This window comes from Siniperca chuatsi, linkage group LG15, assembly GCF_020085105.1.
Source record: "Siniperca chuatsi isolate FFG_IHB_CAS linkage group LG15, ASM2008510v1, whole genome shotgun sequence".
In the NCBI taxonomy this organism is placed as follows: domain Eukaryota; kingdom Metazoa; phylum Chordata; class Actinopteri; order Centrarchiformes; family Sinipercidae; genus Siniperca; species Siniperca chuatsi.
This window is the reverse complement of record NC_058056.1, coordinates 12,380,994-12,392,517: the sequence shown is the minus strand read 5'-3', so window position 1 is coordinate 12,392,517 and position 11,524 is coordinate 12,380,994. Positions and strand designations below refer to the sequence as shown.

Genomic DNA, 11,524 nt, shown 5'->3' with positions numbered 1-11,524 from the left:
TGACAGCTTTAGCGCTGGTTGTAGCAGAAGCTGGAAGATCAAGGACCATTTTGAGCTAGTGCTTCAAAATAATGAGCTGGTTTATATGATTTACAGATAACTTCTCACCTTCTTTGGTGCGCTGTAGCAGGACATCTGCACCCACTTCTTTTTCTTGTTGATGAGTAACGCCACAATGAGGAATATAATGATAGCCAGGAGGAGACCTGCCAGGATCCAGGCTGCTGATTGGTAGATGAGGGCCATCTCTGTTTGGCTGGGGTAATTCTCACCCAAACCTGGCTCATCTGTGGGATGCAGACAACATCGATATCGGATATCCGTCCCACAGAAAGCTTTTTCATTACTGCACATACCCCATTTACCAAATCTAAATTGAAAACAGCTAATTTCTTTGCTTTTGGCAGATATCACGGCTCTGTACTTAACACTGTCAAATTAACCGCTGGGTGTCTCAAGAGACACCCTCCATTAGTATAAACATTTACAGAGATTGACAGGGAGAGTACACACAATGATGCCAATAACTGGGATGGGGTTACTACTACACAGTTTATTAAAGGGAACATGGATGGGAGTGCATGTGGAGGGATGGCTGAGTAGGTGGGGATTTAGTGAGCAGGTACCTGTATCAGCAATGATGGGCGGTACAGTGACAGTGGTGATCCACACTGCACTCTCCACTGTAATAGTGCCCATTGTCTTGGGGGCATTGGTAGACACCATCACCGGCACTGACGTTGTAATTTCTGTTCAGACAAGAATAACATCCATTACCAATATCACCTGTGTAATGCAAAACATTCCAGGAATAAACATTTCTAACTGTGAGTTCGTGTATGAACTCCCTGTTGTCTCAGTTGATAAGCTGTGTTTATAGGAACTGTCCTCTTAACTTCCACCGTGCTGCTTTGTAAAGGCATTATGTAAAAAGCTCTGTTTTCCACTGGGCAAATAACAAAAACAAAGCCCTGTTGAAATGGCTACATATCAGGGTGAACAATGGGAGCCTATGCTGAGGTTTTCCTCTATAGGAAAAGCTGACATGGAGCTTTGCCTTCCTGTGCCGCCATGGAGAGAGTGTTGCGGGCCGATTCAGCCGGGGACAGGAAACACGTGTGAATGTGCGGATGCTCGAGGAATGTTTTTGCTCAAAGTAGACCGTGTGTGTATGTCACATGGAATGTTGTTGCAAATGATCGTGTTTGCCTATGTAGCGCCAGGGTGGCTCTGTCTAATGAACAAACACATACACACACATTCAGTCTGAAAACCAGCATTCCCTCAGTTACGCCCTCTTTTTGACATGTAGCTTTATGAATTATAACTTTCCCAACAACAGGCTGTGCCTTGTTCCAGTGGTACCATTTAATATAAAAAGGATGGTAGTTTTGCAGTTCTCAGTTTAGGGAAGTGTTACTTAAATTACATTTTAGTGTGCAATATAAACCACATTTAGAATGTATAAACTCAAAATATATTTTTAGTGCAATAAAAATACTCAGAGCTAAAGGCATCTTTGGCACAAGTACTTATAAAGGCAGCTTTCTCTTTATTGAGATGCACCTACATACTCACCGAGACAGTGTGGGCAGCACTGGCCCTTGCGTAATACGGGCACCCTGCAATTGGCAGCTGGACAGCGCTGAGAGAAACACTGAATGGTGCCGTTGTTGCAGGTGCAGCTGGTGCAGGCGTTGGCCTTCCAGGAGTCTCCAGCCAGCAGCACATCTCCATCGCTGGTTATGCAGTACTCCTGCTGGCTGCTGTTCACTGGCAGCAAGGGGCTCAGCGTCTCATCTGTGGTTGCACACAGGTATAAATAGGGTTAATAAAATAAGGTTATGGTAAGACATGTGGCTGTGTGCTGGGTCATGCTCCAGCCTCTTTCCTCACTAATATGACTTAGCAGAGTAAGGTCAGAGAAGGTTAGAGAATTGCCATTTTCAAAGGAAAGACCTAATAACTACATGAAGAGGCCTGTTTTTACGTGACTCCTGCATTTATCCTTGCTGTATAACATCTCAATCCACAAAAGCTATATGGCCTTTAGGGTTACGTTTTAGATAAGATGCTTTACTGTATGCTAAACACACACACAAGTAACTCCATATGGCAAATGTCAGTTCTAAAGTCTTATCTCTCTGTCTCATCAGACCCCTGCAGGCCTGAGATCTACAGTCTTCTCGTGACCAAAGACTTATTTTGCATCTATACACTGCACTACCCTACAGTATAAATACATCATAGGGCCTGTCAGTGAGATGTGTATCCCCACATTCCTGGTGACCAGGCCCATGCATGTATCAAAGGCTGGCCTCTGACAATCTGCTTTTGTGAAGGGAGATGCAGCGATAAGGTGGGCCGGCATTCTCAAGCAGCAGCTCTCAGGCGCAGTCATGCATTGCTGATTTGTGGGTCTCATGCTTGGGAGTGCTTGGGATATGTTGATTCTAAGTGTATGAAAGAGGCTTGAGTGTTTGGGTACAGTTGTAAATAAAATATGCAGTGGTTTTGCATTCGCCTAGACATTTGTGTCAAAATTTATTCCCATAACCCCATAACCAGAGGAATAGCACAGATTGGGCACAATTAGTTGCATTATTGCCCTTCCAGCTATAAGAGATTTAGATGAACCTCTGGTGAGGCCCACTGGGTGAAAGCAGTCCACATGTGCTGCTGCCTGTCTGGAGGATCACTATGTAAACCCAACCGGTCTTGGCTGGTTTCTTTATGAGTCTGTGTGCCTGACATAAAACTGCCCGACAGAGTGCTACATGCAAGACCTTTCAAAACCACATGCTGATAGCACATCCAAAACAGCTTTATACTTCTCTTTGCCCCCGGGGTTTTTGTCTGAAATTACCCGTGCTTTCCTTCGACCTGACCTTTTTTCTGTTACCTGGGCATACGTGGCAACAGGTGTCCTTGTTCCTGATTGGTGTCTGGCAGAGAGCTGGGGGACACACTTCGGTGTCGCACAGGACACGTCCTTTTCTGCAGGTGCAGCGTGTGCACTCGTCCAGGTTCCAGGTCTCCCCCTCCACATAAAATTCCCCCCCAGGTGCTCTGCACACCACCATGTCCATCCCCTCTGGCTGACCGCTGCCTGACTCGTCTACAGTAGAGGAGGAGGGAAGAAAAGAAAGGAAACAGTCGTGTGTGCTCTGCTATCAAATTCACATTCTGGTCTATGCCAAACAAACATTCATTCAGCCCATAACAATAACTGCTGTGATGAAGTGAAACAACGATCTTGAGAGAGTAAACAGAGTCAAAGGTTACTAGAATATGGATGCATGGGAGACCACAATCCATTAAAAAGAAGCCTCAGGCAATGTAGGGTGGTGTCCAAGTTGTGTTTTAACACTAGTTTAGTTGAAAACATCCTTCTGTCCAGCAGAGTAGCAGACATCTGCAAAGAGTTAGCCTGTTGTTCCCTGACTGCAAAGTGTGTGTAGCTTCTGAAAGTTGTAGACATTCTTTCACTCCTAAATATTTGAACATCCAACTGAGTCACTCCTCCATAAATATCCCGCATGAGTTGAAGGGTTGTGGATAAAAAAGTGTGGGTGTGGCCTTCCATTTTTAGAGAAACAGACAGAGACAGAGTGTGTTTGAGAGTTTAAGTGGGCAGCAAGTCTAAGGCCTAAAAGCTAACTAATGATCCAAACCTACAGGCTATACGCTGTTAGGGGACTGGGTAACACTTTATTTGGATAATCCGCCTATATATAGTTTATAGAGTATTTGTAACATTTCCACTGTTTCGCTTTGTCTGTAGATGTTTAACAGATTATCAATAGAGTACATGTGACAATGCATGAACATACCCTAACCGAGATGTTTTTTGTGCCTAAACCTAACCAAACCAGAGGTGTAATATCAGAAAACGGTTCTATTTGTGAAACAGGTGAATTGTTAAATCTCAACTAATAAGCTGTTGAAATGTTGAAATAATCTATAAAGTATTTGTAGGTGGAATATCCAAATAAAGTGTAACTGGGGACTGTTTTCGTGTGTTTTCAGATGTGTATGTGTATGTATGTGTGTATGTATGTATGTATGTATGTATGTATGTGTGTGTGTGTGTGTGTGTGTGTGTGTGTGTGTGTGTGTGTGTGTGTGTGTGTGTGTGTGTGTGTGTGTGTGTGTGTGTGTGTGTGTGTTGGTTTGCACACATTGTGTGCAAAACTGTGGCATGTATGGTAGGTCAAAGCTTGAACCAGGAAGTCAGACTGTAAACTGATGTTTACAGACAGTTTGGGTAATAAATTCATCATTCGCATTTATTTTCTCTTCCAAACAAGTTAACCTGGGGGTTTGCTTAAAGCTGTCTGACTGAGTGATGAGTTTCTTGCCTAATAAGTCTTCTTCTGAGCAATGACACCACATTCACAGATCGCAAAAATTAACTTGGTGGGTACAATATCATTATTACAAATAGGAATAAAAGCCAAAACTACGAAAATAAGACCCAAGTTATAATTACCAGGAATTATCCTTTAAAGCTGGATATAATTTAAAACTAGTATTATCCATTAAAATATGTATATGTATATAAAATTGCAGAGATATACCTTCACACGTAGGGCAACACTGGTCGGGCCTCACAACTGGATGAGAACAGCTGGGCACGGGGCAGGATATGAGCACACACATCTCCCGTCCAGAGTGGCAGTAGCAGTCACGACAGCCATCATGCCAGCCATCACCTTCCTCATATCGGTGCCCGTTGGAGGTGAGGCAATAGCTGGGCATCAGGGCCGGGGCAGTGGTGCTTGGGACATGGCCACTTTCTAGAGACACAAACATGAAAGGCACAGACATTACTGGGGTGGCTAAGGACTTGTGGAATAGCTGTGCACATAGCAACATAGCCTGCTCTGGCAAGGAACCTTGTAAATTCACTGTGGAAATTTCATTAAGTACATTTAGGATTTACGGTAAAAAAAAAAAAAAAGGGGGCAGTATTATTGTCTTAGGTCCAATTTCATTAGAGGCTAAAGTGAGAGCTAAGTGGTTATGGTTCCATATACTGGAACATTCACCAGTCAGGAATATTTGATCTTCCTTTATTGTATATGTATGTCCCAATAGTCAATTTATAATCCAGCCACAAAAAAAGCGTAATGAATTTCCCACCATTTTTGTCAACTGACACAAAACTAAAAGGTTGTAGCTGAGGAACACATAGACTTAAGGGCCCAAGTTGCTAGTTACAGGGCCCCAGCATGTGTTAAACTCAGCATAGCTCTTAAAGCTTGTAGGGATCCACTGGGATCTGGAACAAAGCCAAATACAGTGAACAGTACGATGTTGAGTTGAGTTCAGGCAGATGTCTCTTTTATTTAAATCCTTAAAAAAACACGCACAAAAAAAAAAAAAAAACATACAAAGTTTCCTATCCCTGAATATTTTAACAGTCCACAGAGAGCCTGATACAAGAGCTTCACAATCAGGTAAACAGCAGTTTATTTGCAGTAGTTACTGGTCTGTGTGTGTCCCTCTGTTTGTGGAGATGAGGAGCCAGCTGCACTGATTACCTCACCATACAGGAAAACCATAAGTATATTTAAGGCTGAAATATTTATAATACAGCTAAACTGGCAAAACAAACACTTCACATAAAATGTGGTGGAGCCTAAATATGGCATCTGCATACTTGCTTTAAACTTAAAGGTTGAGGGAATCTAATTAGAGTTGCACACACAGCCCCTGGATAAAGCTAAACACCAACAAGAACCAAAACAAGCATACATAAAAGTCTCCACAGTAGAGCAGCAGAAGGTCACAGGAAATCAAAGCTGCAGCTTAGTGGCAGAAATTCAACTCTGCTAACAGAGCTCTCCTATCTCCTTCCATCCTCTACCCTTTATACTGCTTACAGTTAAGACCTTGTGGTTATGTATCAGGAGGTAACTCTTAAGAGGTAGCTGTGATCAATTTAAAGTATGGGTAATATATTGATATATCATATTGTATCTATGGATACAAAGTGTATATTTCAAGATAGTTTCCCTATTTGATATAGAGATTTGTTATGTATGAGTGAAAATGTTGGTCTGAGACTAGTGGCAGAGGGAAGGTCAGGATTTTGCATGGTTCATCCTCTGGGGACCAGGAATATCCAAAATTATAATAATACTACATTTCATGGCCAGCAGTTGTTGAATCTTACAAAAACAGAACAACTTACTGGCAAATGTTTCCCTGCCATCAGAGATTAGTCTCTCCTACAACTTCAAGTGTTATTTAGGGTATTTTATTTCTGAAGTGAACTATTGAATGGATTCTTCCAGCTGAGTAAAATGAACAAAGTGTTCATTGTTCATTTTACTCCCTATGTGGCAAACACAATATCTTGTGAAATCACCAGTAATTATCCCCAAACTCACATCATTGCTATTGAGGTATTATTCAGTCATAAATATTGGAACATTGCACAGCATTTTGCAGCAGGTGATATCTGCACCAGAGCTCACTTACCTTTACACATGCAAATGGAGCAGCCCTTCCTGTTCTGTCGATAGCCATCGCTGCAGTGCTTGTCACAGGTAAAGGGAGGACACTTGACACAGCGACACATCTCGCAGCCATGCTTGTTCCTCCTGCGGGGCAACAAACACACACACATGATGAACCACACACATATAAAAAACTCAGTTACTTGAAGAATTTCTTCACATTGAGAATATCTCCAAGATGAACAGAGGTCTATGGAGCAACATGGTGTTGTGATTGAGTGAAACCCAGATGCTCAAGTCTGGTATAATCAACATCTGGACCTGCTTTCCCCTCTCTATTTTAGCTGCCTTTAAACAAAGGCCAAATAAAAGGCCAACACGAGAGATACCTGTGGTTTGCACATCACACCAACCCAAAGACTCTTGAAGGAGCAATCTAAAGCCAATTCAGATGCTTTCAATTCACCCTGTTGCCATTATTGCTCCGAAAGCCTTTGGCTGACATATAGGAGCACCAAAGCGCAGTGGCCAGACAAAAGCTAATGAAGGCATGTTGATTGGGGAGTACAGAAAAAGAGAGAGAGATAGGTTCTTCTGATAGTCAGGTTTAAGCTGTTGGCTGATTTGAAAATTAAGTAACAATTTAACTAAACTGACCAGAATCCAAACTTGAGTCCAGTTATCAGAACAAAGCAACATCAAAGGCATATCCTCACATACAAAGAGAGAAGAGCAGTATGAAGTGCAGAAGCTGCAGAGGATGGAAATAGGCCAGTTGGATCCAATTATCTGCCTAATAAAACATGGATGAGCTGCAGGTTGATAAATTGTCAAAACCCAGATGAAAGAATGACCTGTATCTACACTTCTCTCATTCTAGACTCCCTCTCTATGCCTCCCTGTCTGCATTCACCCTCCCTCAACCAGATAGCCTCCCTCTCTAGTCTCTATCCCTCAAGGTAAGTGATTTTATGAAGCAGTGGCCTCATTAGGCTTGGGTAATTACTCTATTAATCTTCATCTGCCAGCATAAATAAAAGAAGCCCTCAAACCCATGGATGGGTGCTGTGTCCCATAAAGAGGACAGAGCATGCCAGGCTCAACAAATGGACCAGCAGACCCTATCTATGCTGAAACAGCAATAACAGCTATTGAACCAACATTGTGAGGGTTTGGCCAGTGCCTCACTGTACAAATACAGAGACAGAGAGTGCTGCGACCTTAGAGCAAGGCTTTGTTTAAAGATGGTGTGTGGAATGCCAAGCAGCGCTTTGGGCTCCAGGGGGATAGAGGGGCTTGGGGAGGCACTGGGGGCCCCGGCCCTGGGACTGCTGGCTCAGCATAATTTCCAATGTGCCGCAACTGTAATGGCCAGAAGAATGCCATTCATGACCTGTGAGGTCACAGTGATGATTTTGAGCTATGAAGGATGGAAAACACAACTTCAGTTGTAAGAACTACCCTAAGAATGTCCTTCATCTGGACTGTTAACACAAGAGAAGAGTGTTCAACACATGGTTTACATAGTTTACAAGGTTTACATTGATCCTGCTTTGAAGGCCTGCGCCTTCAGTTTTGAACATGTACATTACACTACAGGATGTCATCAATATAACCAGTATAAACAGAGAGATCCTTTGTGCCTTTTGTTTCTTTGTGGTGGCTGCATGCAGAGGTCCTGTGTGAGAAGACAGATCTGCATTGAAAGGCTGGCAAGCTCTCAGAGGATTTCAGACTTCTGAGGATAGACCTAAACAGCTGCTTATGAAGGATAAAGCCAGGACTTCCTGCTCTTCTTTTCCCCACAGGGTACCCCTCATCCTTTCTCCTCTCCTCTGGTATCCTGCGCAGACATATCAAGCCCATCTTGAGCCGTGGCTCCACAGAGCATGGTTGAGATACCAGAAGAATCCCAACTGTATATATTTCATAAAGGCCGCTTTTGTCCTGATGTGTTTTTGATCGTTGTTTTGAGACGGAACAATGATTTATGAAATGAGAGTGGTGCCTGGGGAGAACCAAGCGTCCCGGTAGAGAGCACTTCCAGATGTTTGATTGGGTTAAATGGGATAGGGAGGAGAGGAGTTGCAGGGGGCTGAGAGGCTGGCGAGGACCTCACAGTGAATTACTCACACACAAACATGCACACACATTCTCACACACAGATTTAGAGACCTGGGATTGGCCACCAAGGTAGGCCCTTTGATGTTGGATGCCAAACTACTGTTGCAATAGCCTGTTCTACTTCCTTTTGACCAGGATCAAACAGGCACTGGCCTCTGGGCATCACTTAGTAATATAAGTACAACATAATATGAGTAATATACTTCTTATTTAACCATACCAATTTAAATACAGGAGGTGACTGGGGGGGAAATGACTTTAACACAGATATTTTAAGACGCAACCATTTTCCCAGGTGTAAAGCTCCACACGTACATTGTCCATTATGAAACTGATAACCTCTCACCGACTTAACAGAATTTCCAAAGATAACTATCCACTTAGAGTTTTCTGTCTTATGAATATGTAAGAGCAAAGTGTATAGTTTCCTCATATATCTGCATGTCACATCACTGACAGCCACAGATGTCTTTAAACAGGCTGAAAACACAGCTGACAAATGAGTGTGGGAGGACTTGGGGGATGAGAAACCCATAAGGTCACTGGGTGTACTTACACATATCCATAGGGGCAGGTCTTAGTGCAGGTCAAAGGTCGGCACTTGGGCAGGGGGATGCTGCACTCACACACCTCACAGCCAAAATCATCCCTTTCGTATCCCATTGGGCATTGCAGGGAACAGTATTTTCCCAGGTCAGGACAGGAGTCATCTGAAAGAGTTGAGAGAGAGGTCATCTGTTCATGGGCGCAACAATCCATCAGAGGCAAAGGCCATGAGTTGCTATGGGGCTGCTCACAGGAACTTGTGACAGAGAACCTTGCAAAGACTGCAGCCATGGACGCAAATAAGCTTGAATATGAACATGTCTTTGTTGCTGTCAAAACCAAGTGGATCTTTGTTTGACATCAGCATGAGCAAACAGGTAAAAACAGCATTGTATGTCCACCATTTTAATGCAAAACTGCAAGAAGCAGCATGTCAGAAGAAATGTATCACGCTCATGCTTCTGCAAGTCAGTTCCTGAAACTTTAACCCTTTTGGTTCAACATTAAAGTGAGGAAAGTGAACTTACTATTGAGACACTGGCAGAGTAGACATCCATTTTGGTCCTGCTGGAAGCCATAGGGGCAGTCATTCCCTGACAGGGAGCAGTTGTCCAGGGGAGGACATAGCATGGGGCTGACTGTTTCATAAGAAGGCTCTAGAGAACAAAAGAGATGGTGGAGGGTAAGAAGTTTGCATGAGAGCAACAGTATTCACATAGACAGCAAACAAACAGGGATTACTTTTATGAATTTCTTTTTGTTTTTGTTTTTTACATGTGTGCTAGGATCCCCTGAGGTATAACACCTCATCTATGCTTTTTGTGCCAACTGTAATAGCTACCTATTTACACTGCTCTTATTTTGGAGTAAACAGTAATTACAGATAAATGCAGAGCAATTACACTAGGGTGGGTCACACTGTAAGGGGGATTATGCCCCTCTATCTTATTGTGTAGAACTGTCTGTCATTAATAAGTTGAATGTGTCTAAAGAGCATGTTTTAGTTCTAGGACTACCAGTGAAGATAATAGAGTGTCCTCTGGACTGAAGCCAGACTCTAGCACTGCCCAGACCCTCTTCAATCAGGGCCAGCTTTATTGTGAAGCCACAATATTCCCGTCAAACGTCTCTTGCCACGTTCAGTGGGAGGAGCAGCCCGACGAGCTGTAACTAATTAAGCTCACAAAAAAAGGATCCACTTCAATTATGCAGCCTCCTGTGTTAAAAGCACGGCCCAGCCTCACACACACAGGTGGGTCTCATTTTGGCGGGCAGCGGTAATAAAGGAACACAAAGAACCCTGCAGCTTGAAGAATGCTCCTTGGCCTCCCCTTTAATGAGCCCATGCCGACATGGCCTCTGTAGCAAAGCTGCGTGGCCACAGGAGCCTCCTACATGTGGTATGTGGGCTATTGTGTACCTCATATAGATATGAGCTATACATTAGATGTTATAAATATAAAAGACAAGTGTTGTTTGGTTTGAAGACCTACACAACTCTCTATACCTTCACAGAAGGGACAGCACTCTCCAGGGATCTTGACAGGATTTTGGCAGCTCTGTTTGCAGGCCATGGCTGTACAGTGTGGTTCTCCATCCACACACTGGCAGAAGGTGCAGTCGTCCTCTTTCCACTGCTCCTCATGGGCTCGTAGCTTATTATTCACCCAGCAACTGGCCTTAGTGCTGTCCATTGACAGTAACTCCACATCTGGGAGGAAAAAAGAGACATACACATTGTGGGTTAAGAAACAAAGTGAGAGATGGGGAGAATCTTCAATCTGATTCTTAGTGAAGTCACATGTATAGTTTGATTTAGCTACCATGAATGGAATTCAAATCCAAAGCTTCAGTCCAATGTATCTTATACTACATCCTCTACTGTAATTGAATTAACAGGAGACAGAGTCAGAGCAGAACTGAAGGAAGCAGGATACTCCATGAGGGAGATAACAAGATATGGAAACTGGTGTGTCACCAAGAACTATGGAGAGAACGCTGTTGAATTTAGATGACTATCTACATTTATAAGTGGGGAGAGGCCTCTGGCTTTGTGACAACATATATAGGGATTTAAGTTGAAACAGACAAATTTTAGGGTACTGCTGTCTCGTCCCAAGAGAGATTTGATCACTGGAAACACAGCAAGGGTGATGACATTAATATCTGCTGGTCCCTACAGTGTCCATTAATCTTTTGGCTGAAACACTGAACTCATCTGTGACCCTAAGGTCAAAGGCTAGGTCAGTGTTTCATACACTCCAAAGCAAAGAAACCACTCTAAAAAATGTTTGATCTGTAGCCATTAGTTTTTAGTAAGAACCATAAAGTCCTGTGAAGCCATTCTGCTCAGCTTGAGGTGATGTATGATGCCTGAGCCCAGCTCT

At 43.2% G+C, this 11,524-nt stretch overlaps 1 protein-coding gene across 3 annotated transcripts in view; it reads right to left on the bottom strand.

Annotated features, from left to right (window-relative positions):
- crim1 (cysteine rich transmembrane BMP regulator 1 (chordin-like)) overlaps nucleotides 1-11,524 on the bottom strand; it is a 33,472-nt gene that overhangs the window by 3,733 nt on the left and 18,215 nt on the right. For all 3 annotated transcript variants that reach the window (XM_044165745.1, XM_044165744.1, XM_044165746.1), the window contains 9 exons: nucleotides 10,645-10,848; nucleotides 9,665-9,793; nucleotides 9,148-9,301; nucleotides 6,490-6,611; nucleotides 4,581-4,799; nucleotides 2,903-3,118; nucleotides 1,579-1,800; nucleotides 627-749; nucleotides 109-287 (listed from right to left, as the gene is read on the bottom strand). In XM_044165745.1, coding sequence (XP_044021680.1) covers nucleotides 109-287; nucleotides 627-749; nucleotides 1,579-1,800; nucleotides 2,903-3,118; nucleotides 4,581-4,799; nucleotides 6,490-6,611; nucleotides 9,148-9,301; nucleotides 9,665-9,793; nucleotides 10,645-10,848 — 1,568 coding nt within the window. The remainder of the gene's footprint in view (nucleotides 1-108; nucleotides 288-626; nucleotides 750-1,578; nucleotides 1,801-2,902; nucleotides 3,119-4,580; nucleotides 4,800-6,489; nucleotides 6,612-9,147; nucleotides 9,302-9,664; nucleotides 9,794-10,644; nucleotides 10,849-11,524) is intronic.